The sequence below is a fragment of the Thermobia domestica genome, chromosome 3 (genome assembly GCF_964235325.1).
Source record: "Thermobia domestica chromosome 3, izTheDome1.hap1.1, whole genome shotgun sequence".
NCBI lineage: Eukaryota > Metazoa > Arthropoda > Insecta > Zygentoma > Lepismatidae > Thermobia > Thermobia domestica.
The window spans coordinates 274,006,304-274,025,646 of NC_137456.1; the positions used below are offsets into that span (position 1 = coordinate 274,006,304).

At 35.9% G+C, this 19,343-nt stretch overlaps 1 protein-coding gene across 4 annotated transcripts in view; it reads left to right on the plus strand.

The window, feature by feature from the left end:
- LOC145681057 (uncharacterized) overlaps positions 1-9,173 on the plus strand; it is a 53,162-nt gene extending 43,989 nt beyond the window's left edge. For all 4 annotated transcript variants that reach the window (XM_081752404.1, XM_081752405.1, XM_081752406.1 and 1 more), the window contains exon 4: positions 5,585-9,173. In XM_081752404.1, the coding sequence (XP_081608530.1) occupies positions 5,585-7,055 (1,471 nt within the window). In that variant the 3' untranslated portion in view covers positions 7,056-9,173. The remainder of the gene's footprint in view (positions 1-5,584) is intronic.
- The last annotated feature ends 10,170 nt before the right edge of the window (positions 9,174-19,343 follow it).

Consider the following 19,343-nt stretch of genomic DNA (forward strand, 5'->3'; position numbering starts at 1 on the left):
GTACATTGTACCGTTCGATTATCAGCTGTTCCATTTCTTGTACAATTACCTTAGAGGACGCCAATTGAAATCCCAAGTAGAGGTGCAAAATGCACTTGATAAATTCTTTGCTTCACGGTCCACCAAGTTCAACTGCGATGGAATCCGTTGCCTTTTAGATCGTTGCAGAAGGTGGTCGATGCCGATGGTGATCATTTTTCATCTTTGAGGTACGTCTTAGGTGACATGTCGATGTTCGAAGGTAGTGGGTGAAAAACGACATAACTTTCTTGGTTACCTTTATAGCGCCGAAACTTGAAACTTCAGCATTTCGTGTAGATATTTCGGTACGCAATATCCATCGTTATTTTCTTCCAGAAGACAATTTACCTAATCATTAATAAAATGCTTATCGGTCATTGAATTAATATTCTAAAATCTCGAATGTATATATCACATTCTTTTAACAATCCTTTTACAATTGAAAATTAGGCGGAACAGGATGAGGTGATAACAGAAAATGATGAGTGCATTGGTGTAAATATTTCGTAACTGCCAAAACATTTCTACTGTCCAGTTCTAATAATTACAGTTAGAACTATCATTCAATAACAGTTTGGTATCAAGAAGTTGGTTAGCCAAGTTAGAAAACTTTTATGTATTTTCTTCTTAACAAAAAAGCCATTTCCATTTACCATTGAAATCCCCACAGCTATACAGAAAAATAACATCGACTAAGCAACGTAGTGTAGCGTACGCCCAGGCCCTCAGGTGGCTGGGCCCGACGCGAAGACACCGGTAGGAATTTTTAATGTTTGATATTAAGAGCACTACTTCTATCTCTTGCGTTGAAGGTAAAAGCTCGTCGAATAGTCGCTTCCTCAATCTCACAATTGCCTACGAGATTCATAGGCAATACAAATATGGCCAACAGAATAAAAATGATTTAGGTGATTTATCTAGCTGTCACACCAATAACATTGGACCTGAACAAAGAACGGTGTGATTTATGATTCTAAGGGTAGAGGCTAAGGACTAAACAATAGTTCAATCAATCAATCTGAGAGTGGCGCAATAAAGCATCGAACCCAGGCGGAAGTCATAATACGAGATGACGAAAATGAACAATTAGGAATTACTTGCCCGCCATATTATCACATTCTACACATTTATAGTAAATTAAACACATAATAAATTAATAGAAATAAGTGGGCCACTTGGATGGGAATAGGAGACACCACACAGCTCTCGTACAACAAAGGGATTTCAAACACATCTTGCTATTACTAGTTACATCAAAAGGGGTGGATGAAACAACAATGTATGAGTGCGCCGTCACCATAAGAGAGGATTCTAGCAAATGAGCAATTGAGAATGTACGGTAATTAAACGATAAAACAATTTTACAAAAGAACATTATCAATGTAATTAATTAAATTTTTAGCTGAAAGCTGAATAATTTTCTGTGCCCTAATCCAAAAACTAATTATTTGCCAAGATCGCAATCTTTTGGTCTAAATTTTTTTGGGGGGAACATTGCTAACACACTTGGTCAAGATCACAATCTTTTATTTTTTATCATTCCTAAAATTATATTTCTTTCAAACTAGTTCAGCAAATTCGATCCCGAACTAAGCAATATTCTGCAACTTCCGCAAAGCAGCTCTAGTACCATTAAATGTTCCTTGATATTGTCTTCTGAAAACCTCCTAAGAACCGCGCTTTTATCTCTTACCGTTCTTTTATTACCGTACCGAGCTAAACCGTACCATTCTCTTACCGTACCGAGCTAAACAATTATTCAGTTACACATGAAATAATAGGCCAATTGAAGAAGCGACTCCCCTTAATCATTTACATAAATTTTGATCACAACAAGATTGATAAACGCAAGTATAGGGTGACGATAGCGTTAAGATGGAAGTCACTATTAGAAAACACATGATCTACGTTAAAAGGCACTTTTCTACCAAAGCCCTCCTAAACTATTCACTGATACCACACATTTCATTATCGTAGAGGGAATTTACTCATACACTTGCAGTCGGTTCTTAAAGAAGACTGGCAGTGATTATTAGTAGCTCGAGCGGATTTGCTAAAAGGATGTTTAGTTATAACCTGTAAGTGGATGCGGAGGAGACGTTAACTGCATGCATCTTAGTCGAGACAGAATAACGGCGTAACTTACGCAGGTAATGTCTCTCGATAATGAAAGATATCCCCGGAAGTCAAGAGGACTCTAAAACAATAGACAGCTGGCAGAAGCAACTCTCATGGCAGCCCACCAGAAGGTGGCTTAACACTTAATTCGCAGCGTGTAATACAAGGTAAAGGCGTTACCTACTACGTACTTACGGTGAGGTTTGGGATTTAAATACCGGTCTGACTGAGCAATGAACATAATAATAACAGAGCGAATGTGTTGCATAAAGGTTTATTAAAGAGTTCAGTTATTTTACAGACCGTAATTACAGAAGTGTCCAAGAACTACTTGTAAGTCCCAAAATAAGATCAAAGTTCACAGGTTTCCAAAGACCGATTAATGTAGATGTAGGTGTGACATTCTTGTAGAAATCAAATTCGACATAGTGAAGATTGTTAAATGCACACAAAGGATCGGTGCGGAGATAAATCTCTAAATTTGCGAAATAATTCAATAATGCTTAGGGGGACAGTTGACAAAGGAAAACGGCTCTGTGAGTGGACCAGAGGGGATTCAGTACTTACAGGCCAAACGGAAATAGAAGTCCACTTGTAGGATATGGACATGGTAGCTGCAGCATCACACAGAGTTCGCCAAAACATATCACAGTTCACGTAATTAACTAAACAAGGCCAAAGAGATCCAGGAATTAACAAACAAATCATTACAAGTACAAGTCTCGCCAGAGGCATAAGTACGACGTAGTTGAGAACTTGTAGATGTACAGGGTGTTTGCAAAAACACCGCAAAAAGGTGGATCGAAATTTTAGCCACGACAGTAGTTTTTGTACTGAAGAAAAACATACCTTAATTATCAAGTTGAGGCAACGCTTTCGAAAATTATTCCATGTTGTATTTAACATTAGAGTATACGGCCAGAAGTATTTTTTTCGATTTTAAAAGAACGGTAAGAGATAAAAGCGCAGTTCTTGGGAGGTTTTCAGAAGACATAATCAAGGAACATTTAATGAAACTAGAGCTGCTTTGCGGAAGTTGCAGAACATTGCTTAAATCGGGATCGAATTTGCTGAACTAGTTTGAAAGAAAAAATAATTTTAGGAATGATAAAAAACAAAAAATGTGATCTTGACCAAGTGTATTAGCAATGTCCCCCCTTCCAAAAAAAAATTTAGACCGAAAGATTGCGATCTTGGCAAATAATTAGTTTTTGGATTAGAGCACAAAAAATTCTTGAACGGACCCTAAATCGAATTTTCGTATTTTTTACGGAATAAGGACATCATATTAAGCGATAGTTTGAGTCTGTCTACACTATATGTAATTCTCCAAATATAAGGCCTATAATTAAGTATGGTGCCGAGTCCGAGACGAGATCGAGATCAGTCTCGGACTCAGTACCTCCCTAAATATTTGTTAACTTAATTGTTTACTTTCCCTCCTAAATTGTTTTTACTTTACAATATTTTTTCAGCTGTACGTTTTAAGCAAATGCTTCATCAAAGGTCTTACCTGACTTTCCCATTAATGTTGGAATTGGTTTTGGAGCAAATTATGAACCGATTTAAGCAATGTTCTGGAACTTTCCGAAAACCTGCTCTAGTGCCATTGGGGGTGCCTTAATTTCATCTCTTGGAAACTTTCTAAGAACTTCGTTTCTATCTCTTGCCGTTCTTTTAAAATCGAAAAAGAAGTACTTCTGGTCATATAATCTAATGTTAAATTCAACTTGGAATAATTTTCGAACGCGTTCACTCAGCCTGATAATTATGGTATTTTTTTCTTCAGAATGAACAGCTACATTGATTATTCGATGTCAATTTTCTATACAGCTGTTGGGTTTTCATTGGAAAATGAAAATCGCACCTTATTTTCCAGTACATTCTTTTGTGCTTTGAAGACACATTGGCATATAATATTAGCTACATTGTATTTCAAAGAACCATAAAGATTGTTATCGTTACTTATTAGTCAGTCTGTAATATTCCTAATATAAAAGATTGTGTAACATGTACTGTATACGCGATTCATAGTAATTAGATGTATTTTCATATGATCCGGTAAATTTTTGTCATTGTGTTATTTCTCAAATTTCAATTTTACTTTTCTCTAAAGTAGACCACTCTTCCAGAGTTAAGCACTCCCTTATTCCATGCTTCAGCTCTAAATATACTTAGCTTCCTTCTGTGTACACCAGCATTAAAGTTTCTTCTCCACGGCTTTTGTTTCCGGAAATGGTTCTATTCTTATCCACATATGTGCTACTAATTTACGCTGAGTAGTAATACGCTCCAAAAGGTTCCGCTATAGATTTTTGCCTTATATTGCAGTGCACTTATACACTGTGAGACTTTGTGATGCAGAACTTGTAAAATTCAATAAATCGTGATAGAGTAATGTGAAAAAGGTACACAATTATGCATTTATTAGGTATTGATTATTTTGTTTCTGATTATCAAGTGTTAATCTCTTGTTGATTTATTCATCATCTGTCACTTCTTACTGTATTCATTGCCGCAAGATACGAAAAACAATGCCCGCCGTATATAAATTTCAGTCACTAACTCGTTGGCTTCGAAAATTAAATCTACTTTTTAGATGATAGTTCGGTACTCTTAACTCGAGGTTCTCTAAGGACCTTGGTGCAATGTAGGGTATAGTATCTCACTTAATTGCGATGCTATATGTAATGTATTACATCAAAATTATTTACATGATTGTCTTTCAAGGTTCATCATTTAGACCCTGATTGTTTATGAAGTTAGACCCATAACTATAAATATGAAACAGCTTAACCAATATTGATAGTTTGATTTTAGATACAAAGTACTATTATTTTTATCGGGGCGGTGGCTCAGTGGTAGAGCGTTCACCTCCGGTGCTTGGGGTCTATCGTCCGATCCTATGTCACGCAGTGTGGACTTTGTGGTGGACAAACACCGTGCTCATGGCTTTCTCGGAGTTCTCTTGTTTCCTCCCACTTTCTTCATTCCACCATTTAACTCATCACCGTCTCCTTTAGACTGACCCGCAGAGGCGTGGGACGTAAAACTTAAAGATTTCATTTCATTTTTTAATTTTGACAAAGCCCCAACAATTGCCCTAATACATTCTCTCGCGAGCCAGTAGTTTTCGTGCGCAATTAATGATAGAACGTGTTTAAAGCATTCCAATTTCTGCATGTGGAAAGCGGCAAAACGACTAATATTTAATATAAATTTATGAATTTTCGATAATCAGATTTTCAAAGTTTAACTATTTTAACAAAAATATTTTTAGATAGCGAGATAAATTGCATTTCTCTAAACAAAATATCCAACTCGCGATTGTTCGGCAAAATATATAGAAAAAGGTGTGTAGACATTAAAGGAAACTAGATGAGATAATCACGGAAGATACTTCATATAATAAGATAATATGAACTGTTTTTTCTTGATCTTTCAGAACGACTAATTTCTTCTCACATGGAAGTAGTACTTCAGTTCATTCGGATATACCGCCTCATTACTGCAAAGAATGTAGCCAAAACTTCAGTGACAAATCTCAATTTATATCTCATTTATTCACGCATACATATAAGAAAACTCATTGTCAGATCTGTGGTAAATGGTTCAGTCATAAGGGAAATTTGAGAAACCACTTACTCAGGCATTTCAACGAAAGGTCGTATCGCTGTAATGAATGTAAAAAGGGCTTCAATTTTAAATCAGATTTGAAACAACACATGGTGACGCATACAGGTGAAAAGCCATATAAATGTAAAGTGTGTGAGAGAGGTTTCACTCAGACTTCAAGTTTGCGAGTGCACATGTTTACACATAGTGACGAAAAGCATTATTCTTGCGACAAGTGTGGAAAAAGATTCGCTGTAAAAGAACGAATGATATCACATTCCTTTACACATACAGAGCAGAAACGTTACGTATGCAAGGAGTGTAACAGAAGTTTCAGTAAGAAATTATATTTGAATAATCACACTGCCATTCATAAGGATGAGAAATATTACTGCCAAAACTGCTGCGAAATTTTCAAATCTAACCCAAGTTTGAAAGCTCATAACTTTCTTCATTCTAGTAACAACTATCAATACTGTTTTAACTGTGGTAAAGAGTTAAGTCATAAACCAAACCTGAAAGTGCAGAAAAAGGAATTGCTCCATTATTGCAGTCATTGCGGAAAAGGGTACACATCTAAATCAGGTTTGAAAATACACGTCTTAACTCATACTGAAGAAAAGCCTCACAAATGTGCACAATGTAGCAAAAAGTTTAGACGACGATCTGAATTACTAACTCACTTGCGAAGACATAAAAAAGTGAAATCTCATCACTGTGAAAATTGTGGTAAGGGATTCGGTAGCAAATCTGAATTGGGAAAGCACTTGTACACACATATGGCTGAGAAACCATATTCTTGTGAAATGTGCGGTAAGGGTTATAGTCAAAAGGTAAGTTTGGATTTCCACATGATTTCTCATACAGGTGAAAAGCCTCATAAATGCGAAGTGTGCGGGAATAGCTTCACTCAAAAGTCAAGTTTGAACATTCATATGCTAACTCATACACGGAAAAAGACTCATTTTTGTCACAAATGTGGCAAAGGATTCATTCGGAGACATCACTTAGAAACGCATCTGCTTACTCACGCTGATAAAAAGTATCATTTTTGCGAAGTGTGTGGTAAGGGGTTCACTCAAAAGTCACAAATAAAGATCCATAGTTTAAGCCACACAAACGAAAAATCCCTTCGCTGTCACGAATGTGGTAAACACTTCTCTACAAAACGATCTCTGCAGGTACATTTTTTAATACATACTGGAGAAAAGCCTCATAGTTGTCAGGTTTGTGGCGCCAAGTTTCGTCATAAAGGAAATTTAAATAGTCATATCCACACTCACAGGGATGTTAAAGTTTAATAATTCAGAAATAAATAGAGGGTTAATCGAAACACAAGGAACCATAACCTGGACCTTAACATAAAGCTCAAAGGATCACAAACGCGCGGTGGCCACTGAACTTCAATATTTCGGGAGGTACAAATTTATTTTAATGCCTAAATTACGTTAGATGAGAGGCAATGCCGTCGTAGGATCTGTAATATACTCACTCCTACTGCCAGTAATCCATTTACCCATAACAATGTGTGTTATATTCTCCAAATTAATATCTCAACTCATTTGGTGATAGCATGTTTTTATTTGCATTATTACGGTAGTAGGCTTCATAAAGCCATACTACTGACAGAACGTTAGATCCACAATCTAGTACACCTTTTTTGTTCTGTTATATTTAACATAAAGCCTAAAACAACTATCCCAGGTATAAAATTCACATTTGTGATGCTAAATAAATGCAGATTTTTGTAAACAGTTTGTCATAGAATGAGAAATGTAAACTATTTAATGAAAAAAATCTTATGACCAATTAATAATATCCAACTTAAGACGACTTCAACTTCCATTGAAAAAACAAATACGCATTAGTTCTTTCCAAAGTGATACAGACATTTTACAATGCAAACAAAAAAGCACTAAAACATGACAGGAACGCTAACAATAATTTTGTTATTCCAATTATTAGAGACCTCATTACGATAATTGTATCTACCATTCCTTACGTGATCTTCATGGCGAAGCGGGTAGCGTGCGCACCTTTGGCGTAGGAGGCCCAGGTTCAATTCCCGGCGGGAGCTCGTGTGGTTCGGATTCCACATTAATCAGTAGATCCCGTTTCAAATAGCCTCGCTGCTAAAACGAACGTTAAACTTCAAATCAACTAAACTCATTCTTTACGTGTTTATTTACGTTCAGATATTTCTGCTTCAAATCAACTAAACTAATTCTTTACGTGTTTATTTACGTTCAGATATTTCTGCAGCAAACAAACGCCACGGTTCCTATGTTTTACAGATCAAGATCACCATAGCATTTTATTCAACAACGCAATAATATATATATATATATATAATATAAAAAGAATATCCCCCTTCGAGAAATTCTGTGCTCAACAACTAAAACAACAAATACGTATAAATATAAAACAGCACTCAACTTTCCCATTCAATTTTGTGATATGACATATACGAAATAAGCTTCCTTTCCCACGTGGAGGTACATTCAAAAAGTAAAACTAATTACTCGTTATTTGGGTCAACTTCAAGCTAATCTACCTAATAACTCAATTTCACCCAAGTGATGCTTGGCATTATATTCATCCAAGTCACTCGTATTTATCTAACTTTTAAACTAATAAATAAGAGACGTGTCAATTTTGTACCATGCAAATATCACCAGGGTACATTGTTTGGCATATCATGTGATATCAAAAAGTAGGTGTTGCCAACTCAATTTTTTGCAAATAGCACTACGTCAACTTCTTGTAAATTTCAAATTACATTGGGGAGGAAAATATAATACCATACGTTACATTCTCTCAAATTAAGGACACTATTGGATCACAAACATCGAAATTCTGGTGATTTGTACTGCAGTAATAATGAAAATAAAACAGACGGGAGAATGAATATCTAAAGTAATTTAGTAGCTAATCCTATAAGCACGATATAACGAATTTTGAATGAATGTGAACATAGTTACAGAAGATTGAAAATTAGACTCTTCAAAAGCATTTACTTTAAAAGTGGCTTATATAACTACCTTGTTCAATTCTATAGATAGTTTCTAATGAATGTGGAGATCGCAATGGTGTTTATAGCAACTTACATTTAAAGAACCAGTAGGATATTTGTAAAAAACACTTCTTAAAATTATCTGTTTCCGAGAACTCTCTCTAATTGCACTTACCAGATAGTGCTGTTGTAATGTTATTGAATCAAACTAAATAAAAAATAAGACATTTCAAGAAGTATATCAAATTTTACTATTGTTCATATCTCGGTTGGTTTCAGATACCAAATTGGCGTAAATATCATTACGGTCTTCATGTCTATTGACACCCATATACGTTTGTTACAATACACATTAGTATAATTCGGGACTTTCGGACCACCCGTATATATATATATATATATATATATATATATATATATATATATATATATATATATATATATTAAGATAAGTTTAGAATAAAAAATTGCAAGAACTTTTTTTTAAAAAAAGTTATTGCTAAATCTTTAGGATTGACTGTACTAGCTTAATATTTTGGCAGATGTTAAATATGAGAAGTGGTCTAATGAAATTGTATGTAACGTTCTTATTTTAAACTTTTTGTCAATAAAATTGAGTTATTTTAGTCAAGAACAACTCCATTGACCATTTCGTTTCGGTAGAAATTATTTTTCATTGGAGGATAAAAATTGCAGTTAGGTTGAGATCTACTTCGGATTTTTATCATTGGAGAGGCATCGTACACATTTCATATATATGTAGAGAACTTTGAAGGTATCCTCTGCAGTAAGATAGTATTATCTGCTGGGATGTGGCAGAATGATCCAGTTATCTACGTTACATCAAAATATTGTAAAAGCTCTTGTCCCTCTTCTGCGAAAGTTTCGATTAGGTGTTACATTCAAATTCCAACATCATCCTCTGGCAGAAATCCAAGGGCATCGAATTTCCCAACAAACATCCTAAATTCCGGATCCTTTTTATGAGTCACCAATCCTAACTCTTGCACATGCGCTAAGTAGATTGTCGTAAAGAGGAAAACACCTCCGAATCCGTATGCTTTCGCCAAACACTTCAACAACAGCGTTTATTGCAGCAATTTCAAAGTCCATAACATGTAACGAAGGAAACACCTCCAGGCTTTGTCGAGAACAGTAATTCAAAATTCACTAAATAATTCGCGATATCTCTCCTGATTCTTTTTCTCCACTCTCCTTTAATAATAAACTATTAGCTTGCACCCACGTTTTAGAAACCACAAATTACAGCGAAACATTGTGTTCAAAAAATCTTTACATGAGGTGAAAACACTTTGACAACAGATTTTTAAATTCTTCAAAATAGTAAGACTACGACCCTACCATCTCTCATAGGTTCTAAATAGCCAATCAGGAGCTGAGCAACTGAAATAAACATTTAATTGTTCCCAAACACCTTACTGTTTCTACAAATAAACTTAATTTCCCCCTACACACCTTTCACTTTGCGTACAACTAGCTTCTAAAAGTAAAAATAAAAGTAGATTTCGTTCAATATATTCTGACAACAAAAATTATGTATCTAAAATAAAAGAAAAATCCTGTTCCGGGGATTATGTCGTACAAGAATTTTCTGTAGGAGCGCTTTTGTCCCATCTGAAGGAAAAACCTTAGAGGGATTATGTCCGATCACCGCATATGATTCCTGAAGTAAAGGAACGCGTTTTGTTGTAAGTAGAATTGTTTCTGACAACTATGAAAAAACAACGATGAGATATTTCGACGAGGGTTCATAACAACCGGAGATTATACATCCGTTAGATGAAAACGGAATTGTTTCTAAGCTTCGATTAGTGTCGAATTCTGGAAAACTTCAGGACCAAATTTCTTGAACGAGAAATTACTGACTGTACTGAGTAATTTCAGTAAAGCTTTTTGCAACCCTTATACAAATTCAGAAAGTAGAGGTTATTAAACCTGTTCGGTATCTGACCAAAAAGCACATCGAATCTAGTTCATTCGAGAAAATGAATATCAAAAAAGCGAAGGAAGTATTCTCACCGTCAGTAATTGGTGTTGTTCGAACACTGTAGGACAATGCATCCACTAATTCCCAGACATAGAAATTCAAAGATTCTGAATCTACATTTCTTTTCATGACTAATATCAACAAATGGTTCTCTATGCATGATGTAAGCATTATACATCACCATGTGGAAAACAGAAGTCATGATAAACATCGTTCTCTCTTTAAATGATAGTCACCTTGATTGGTTGGAAAATTATTTTCTACCGTACTTAGGTACTATAAAATCTGCAAGCATGATGCTTCGAAAACAATTCCTAAACAATGAGACGTAGGAGTAATCACCTTAAAACTAAATCAATTGTTCTCTGCATAAAGTATCTACTGAAAAATGGTTATCAATATGCTGTTACGCGAGCATTTGCTAGTGATCATGTTGATTCGCTGATCAGTGTTTTGCGCCGTATGTTCAAATGAAATGAATGTGCAAGGACACTGAACTTCAGCATGCAGAAAACATTAAGTACGGGATTTTATCGATCTTTAAGTTCAGCAATATTGAGAACTATCATTACAGCATCACACATGCTCCCGTTCAAAAACTTAAAACATCGATACTATCTGATTCAGCTTTGAACATCTTGCAAGAATTACTGTTACAGGAAGCAGGTAAGCTAAGTGAGTCTTAGAGCGCATAAATATTTTTGTAATAGATATTCAGATAGATTTATTCATTGAACAATATTAATTTTTGTCATATATAGTTTATCAACATTTTACTCTCCGATTATAGACTTTGTAATAAGAGAAAGAGATTAATCACTTGATTAATCATTTGATGACCGACATTTCTGAACTTTACTTGGATGGATAGTGATTAGCATATTAGTCTTGGTTTTAGTCTTGCATTAGATGTCTTAGTTTAGGTTTTACCACTTCCTTTTGCATGATCAAGACCGAATATCCAAGACTAAGATCAAGACCATAATGCTACACAAGATTTTGATCCTTATATTTGCCATTTCTGAATAACAGCAAACTTTATTCCAAGACTTTATTTTGTATGGCCTTGGTCTTGGAACATTTGGGTATTATTTCGAAATTTCAAATATAATGATCAAATTATAATTTCATCTTGTGCAGTGTGCACTATTTAAATAACTCGGGTGCCTGGAGTACTCCGAGTGTATGAATTAGGCTACTTCGGGGCAGACAGTGGAGTATATAAAATGCATACCCCTTAATAATAAAGTATCTATCCCGGAGCTTTGATTGCAAATTTTTAAATGTTCTTTTTCAAATGTCTTGTCCATGTACTGAAAGTGGAATAAAATTTGAAAATGGTCTATATTTATAATTATTGCATTTTCCTTTCTAGCTACACCACGTCCTACACTAAAAAATGGTACTCTGTCAAGCGTTGGTGGATATATAATGCAAACAGTGACTGACAAAGTCGTCTGCAGCGCATGTTGAGATTGTAGAGTATATCTGAGAACATGTGTAGTTATCCACTAATGAATTTACATTCAATTCGAGACTTTGGGGACTCTTTGCTACTACCCGAGACCATCTTTCGTGAAAATACTGTTAATTATTATTACTTTTCGTGAGAAACCAGTACCGTATTTCCCAAACAAAAATGTACTTCACCTTTTGTGTTCACAAATAGTATTATTGTTTCAAAATGCCCTCTCCTGCATTGCGTGATTTGTGATAAAGTAGACCATAATAAACTTTCTCGCATAATCACAGAAAAAAAGCGATAGACCGCTACTGGATAACATTTGCAACAACACAAAGTGAGAAACTAGCTCTGGGTAAACATCTCTTCTCCAGACAAGCCGGAAAATCTTGAAACTATAAAATAAAAAAGGTGGATTTTAACTGGAATATGAACTTGAAATTACAAGATTAGTGCAAGGTGAATCCTACACCTATTTTAGTTTAATATTAGCAAGTGTTTTTCTAGTGAAATGCAGACTATATATTTCTTCTTTCTTCATTTCAATATGTTGTAAAATTACGAGGCGACAAATTTTGTGCATATGATCGAAATTCAGTGTACTCTGTACTGTAGAAAATATTTTTTAAACTGATATAAATTAAGCGAATTACGTTTATTGAGGTGTTTCCTCAGAGCGAAGGGAGACTGAATCGGGATTTCAGTCATTCTTTTGTGTATAGCGCTATGCGGTGAAAGTTGGAAGGAGTCCAATTTCAGCTTACTACCGCGATTGTCGAGGCCGCTAAGAGCGAAGTGACATACATCGAGTCGGCTGTCCCTAAACATAAGTAAACTTTTCACAAAACGCTACATTTCACAACTTTATATTTCTTAAAAGCGCGATTACTCCGCAATCCCATGAAGAAATTTGAGCTGTTTATGGCCAAAATATGTTACCAAAAACAACAGCCAAAAATTGGTTAAACCGATTTCGTCTAAAATGTTTGATGTCCAAGTATTTTTTATTGCGCGCACGATAACCACAAAACTGCATGATATTCTTCCAAAAGCAAGCAGGAGCAGCATGTAAATAGTCATTATATGGCCAATGACTTAGACGTCAACAGTGACGTAACTAGGGGGAGCAAACGGGGCTTGTGCTCCGGGAGCGGAATAGGAGGGGGCAAATATGTATTTTCATTATAAGGAAATGAGTTTATTTTGTTAAAACTAAGGATCATTATAAAAAAAATACCTCAGAAACAACAGGACTACAAGGACTCACCAAACGTAGGACCGTATTCGTAGAGCATAAGTTAGCTTCAAAGCTATCTTTTGAGTAAAAACCTTTGCAGCCAAAAGAGCCCGCAAAGTTAAATTTTAGTTCCAGCTTTCTGTGTTTTCGTTTAACTTACATCGATTTAAAAGATTTGCAAACTGTCCGAGCATAATACTCGAGACAACAGCTTGATGTTTTTCCATAATTTAATATTCTATTCTAAAGCAAAAACTGTGTGTTGAAGCGGGATAATTTATTCTACAAATATTCACATCCCGATATAATTCCAAAAAAACATTGTGATTTGCTGGTATTATGATAAGACTGTAAACATATGTCAAGCATGCTACTCTCAGATTATTTGGCAATCAAATACTAATTAGTTTCATGTTTAATCTTATAGTAAATATTAAATATATACTGCAATTTTGAAATCAAGCGTTGCCACTTGAAGAAAAATTGGAATAGAAGAATTACTGTGTGATACCAATATCAGATGTAGTCGTTGAGCGTTTTGGTTTGGTTGGACAGCTGGGAAGGGAGCGCTAATGTGAGTTCTTGCCCCCGGGCAAGAAATAGCCTAATTGCGTCGCAGGACGTCAATCTGCAGAAAGTGTTCAACCATTTGGGAGAAGCTGGTTAGAAGAGTAAGCTCAACGATTGGGTGCCACACGATTTGATTCAACAATATTTTCACTATTGAATTTCCATTTGGGAATTTGTACTAAACCGTATCTAACTCGAGCCATTTCTGATGCAGTTGGTTACAAGTGATAGAAAGTAGATATCTATGACAACAATGTGCTAATAAAGTCATGGTTCAAGTGACAAGAAGTTCCATAAGCTGCAGGAAAGCTTACAATGACGCTCAAGAAAGTTGTGCTGTATGTTTAGTAGCACTGAAAGATTAATGTACATCACGACGTGGTGGCGCCAAATAGAACGACAAATTCCGCCCGCCCTAGTCTGTCGACAATTAGCGTGAGTGCACCTAACAATACAAAAGAAACATCCGGAACTGCTTAACAAAACGAGTGTCGCATACCAAGCTGACAACATTAGAACATATACGCACAGTGGTGCTATTGAGCCGGTTCGCACCAGTTCGGTAGAGCCGGTTGTTAAAATATTTAGAGTTCGCAGAATCGTTTGTTATACCTAGTCAAACTCTCTCTCACACATACACACGCAGATGGAAGGGAGATCTTATTGAATACAATAAACTGGGTATACTTTGGCCCATTTTCTTTAATTTTCAAAATTCCCATTCTAACATATCATAAGATTAGAGTGGTACTTTAATGACATTTCTCCTTGCTAAAATGCAATCCTTTGGCTCTCTTTTGAAAGCAGTGAACACTCAGTGTGACTAAAAATGATAACTATAGTTCCAAGTTTTTGATGCCATGCAAGATTTTTCATGATTGGGGTAACTTTAGCTCACTTGTCAAAATGACTAATTCATACTCGAAATTATTATTGTAGCACTGTATTTAAGAAGCAGAAGAGAAGCACAAGATATTATAAACATATTGGTGAAATTATCAATGCTTTTATTCAATTTCAATCGAATGAGAGATATCATCTCATGAAAATAATTGTATTCTACTTGGATAAATATAAAACACTACAAATTTCTGAATACTTAACTTAAAATGCCGATATTACAAACATATGGGTGAAATCGCTTTGTTCAATTGAGGCAAAGAAAAATATCGTTCAATGAAAATCTCTCTAAGTGTATGAATACTTAATATCTGAAAATAAGAGCACCATATTCTTCATTGCGGTAGAGTACTTTACCGGTAACCTACTGTTTAGTTTTAGGAAGAAAATTCTTGCAAGTCAGGCACTGTATAATATCATCCGTTAGAAACTACTAGGGGGTTAATCTTCCTTATCGCACCATTTGTACACCATTTCGTCTTTAATATTGGGCCATTACCAACACAATATATTGGCCAATGTTACCCCAAAAATGGGGCCAATGTTACCCCAAAAATGGGGCCAATGTTACCCCACACAATTAAAGTCTTAATAGTTTGTGCGTAATTGAACAAATATTTAAGGCGTTAGCTTATTAATATTCGCTAATGAACATGTTTTTATATGTTACTTACTTATGCATTCACGATATGTCACTTTAATTTAATGAACAAAGATTGTGGAACTTGAAATATTGTAAATTTTTACTTGCTAACAATTGCTAGCATTTTTCTTCCTACGTTCTGGAAACAAATCACTACTGCCAATACTCATGTGTTCTCAATGTTGTAATACTTCGATCCACAACTTTTCTTACTGATAGAAACCATAATCACCATGTAGAAATAAATCAAATATTTCTCTTCCTTTGGGCCAAAGTTGCCTTTAAAGGGCCAAAGTATACCTAGTTTACGGTTAAATTTTTAACAGCCAAAAACAATTGACCTACATAAAGAACCTTGCAATATTGTGTACATACCAAAATATTAATGGCTGGGTGGGGAAACGGAAAATTTTATTTGAAGTGTCTTTGTTTTTAGAAATTCTTATAGGTACCGGGATAAACATGTGAGCCATCAGAGCAAGATGAAACCGTTTATTCCTTAATCTCAAATGATCAGATATCAAGAATGAATACTGGGATCATATGAGTGAAGTGGTGAGAATTATTCATATTTAAAACATACATTACTATCAACAATTGTCGATCAGTTGTAGGTAACCAAGAAAGTACTGTCGCTTTTTGTGGAGGTCTATGTTCAATTGCTCCTCACACCATGAGTTGAATGGGAATGGAGATAAGGCGAAGGCCAGTTCTTGGTGTGGGTATATCCAACATACTAATAGGTTTTGGCAGTTTAGTTACGCCGTGAACTTGCGTGAGGACAGAATGAACATTGAACCTGCACAGAGTCATAAGGGCGTGTATGCTGTACGAGTTCAAGCTGAGTCTCACGCTGCTGCAGCGGGGCGGAAGATATTCCAGGCCCTTGGTTAGAGTGTCGTGACTACACAGACAGTGCAGCGGTGGTTTAACAAGTTTAAGGACTGTGAAGAAATACTCGAGGACTCCACGTGACAGAAGACTAACTCATGTACAAAATGAAGATCTTCAGGCAACAATTGATGCGAACAATGGCCAGACATTTGAGAAACTGGGACTACAATTCAGTATAAGTGGAAAAACCATTCGGTATTACCTCCATCAATTTGGGAAGCACTACAAGTTAGGTCGATGGGTCCCACATGATTTCACTCCGGGCCAGAATGCAACGTGAGCAGACACCTGTGTTTATTTTCGATTTTTTGCCTGAGGAAGGAACCATTTCTGAACAAGGCGTAGACATGTTATGAGAAGTGGGTCCTGTACGAAGCTCCACGGCGCCCTCATCATTAGTTAGCATCCCATGAACCGGTTCCAAAACAGCCGAAACCAGAAGAAGTTCCTCCTGTGTGTAGACTTCTCGCGGCATTGTGCATCGGGAACGGCTACCAGCTAGTCAGAGCAGCAATGTTACTGTGTACTGTCAGCAGTTGAGCCGTATTCAACTAAAACTTAAACTCTTGAACCAGCAGTTCTGAATCGCAAAAAGATCCCCCTGTTACAGGGCACGCCTAGGATAACCCGAGACACCGCTCTACGCCTTGGATGGGAAATACTATTGCATCCGTCATATTCCCCGGTCATAGCACCGTCCGATTATCACCTATTCCATTCCTTGGACAATTACCTTAGAGGACGCCAGTTCAAGTCCCTAGTAGAGGTGCAAAATACACTTGATATCTTCTTTGATACACGGCACACCAATTTTGCCGTGATGTAATCCATGGTCTTCCAGAATGTTGGCAGAAGGTCGTCGATGCTGATGGGGACTATTTTTGATCTTCCAGGTACGTCTTAGGTGACATATCGATGTTCGTATGTGGTGGATGAAAAAGCGACAGAACTTTCCTAGTTACCTTTATATATATATATATATATAGATAGATAGATAGATAGATAGATATAGGGTGGACAATTTATCTTGATCATCCCCTATATTGGAGAAACCAAAAGAGAGAGAAAAGCGAGACTTTTCATGAAGCAACTGTAAGAAGAGGGACATGTTGGCAAGTATTAAACAGAAACACTCAACAACCAGTATTGTCAATCCAATATATAGTGTGTTTTTTCAAATGACACTATCTCAGATTATTACATATTTCAAATTAGCATGTCAAATGAAAGCTTAAAATACCATTTTTATTATTCAGGATGTTATTGTATCACAAAGTTCCGAAGTTTAGAAGCCTCTAAAGCACATACAGCACAACAAAGAGGCACAGGATAGTGCACATCTAAAGTACCTTAGCGTTGGATATCATGGTCGTTGTATGACTTGTTTCGAACGAATATTAACGAAGTTTCAAGGGCTTGAAAATTTAATTTTTAAAATGATTTATTTCGAAAAATGCTTTGATAAGTATCATGTCTAATTACTTGTGTGGTTTGCGATCGACGTACAAATTATTTTGCCGTTTATAGTACCTCAATATCTCAAACCGTTCCAGAGATATTATGAACATTGCTGAAATTAGCAACACTTCTTGAATCATGTAATTGCGAGAACTTGTAATTACAGCTACTAAAAGTTATTGCTGTAATGCTATAAAAGATAACGAAAACTACGACTATTTAAAATATTTTCCACAAATACGCCATTTGCAGCAGTGTTGCGAACTTTATCAATATCTCTCATATCTCCGGAACAGTTCGAGATATTGAAGTGCTATAAACAGCAAAATAACGTCGATCGCAAACCACACAAGTAGCTAGATATAATTCTTTTCTAAGTATTTTTTCGAAATAAATCATTTAAAAAAATCAAATTTTCAAGCTCTTGAAACTTCATTTCTATTCATTCAAAACAAGTTGTTGTACCATGACCATGGTATCCAATCCTAAGGTACTTTCGATGTGTATTATCCTGTCCATCTCCGTTGTGTTGAGTGTGTGTTATTGGCTTCCAAACTTTGATTGTTTGTGATACTATAACATCCTTAGTTGGAAACACTGAATAATAAGTGGTATTTTAAGTTTTTGGGTGACATGTTGATTTGAAATGTGTAATAATCTGAGGTATTGTGATTTGAAACAATATAACTTTATATTGGGTTGGCAACACTGTTTATTGAGTGTTTCTGATTAATACATGCAAAGATGTCTCCCTCCGTATAGTTGTTTCATACAAAGTTTCGCTTTTCCCTTCTTCTGGTTTCTCCGTTATAGGGATGATCAAATTAAATTATCCACTCTATATATACGTGGGTCTACATACAGAACGAGTTGTTTAAAAAATGGAATAACACCACTGCATACACATTAACGACGCGTCAGAAATTTGAGAAAACTTAGCTTGGAGTTTTTAACGGATTCACTGTATAGCGTGGAGTTGCACTGTTTGACTATAATCTCTTTCTATCTGAGCTAGGGATGCGCACGAGTCGAGTCGAGTCGAGATTTAAGCCTGTCTCAAATTGTCTCGAGAAAATGTTGTCTCGACTCGAAAATTTGTTTCTGTCTCGACTCGACAGTTTCTGTCTCGACTCGACTTGAATTCGAGACGAGACGTCTCGAAATTCGAGTCGAGACAAAATATACGAGTTAAAATATACGCACACATCAGCCAGAATATTATGACTACCTACCTTATTGTCAATATGTCCACCTTTGGTACTGATAACAATGGCGACGCGTCTTGGCATGGACTCAATGATCCTTGAAAGCTCACTGGAAAGAGTTGATTGATACACTCAGGCAAGGGCGCCGTTTTTCCTGTAAATTTGGGGGGGGGGCATTCAGATGCCGAAGGCATATATA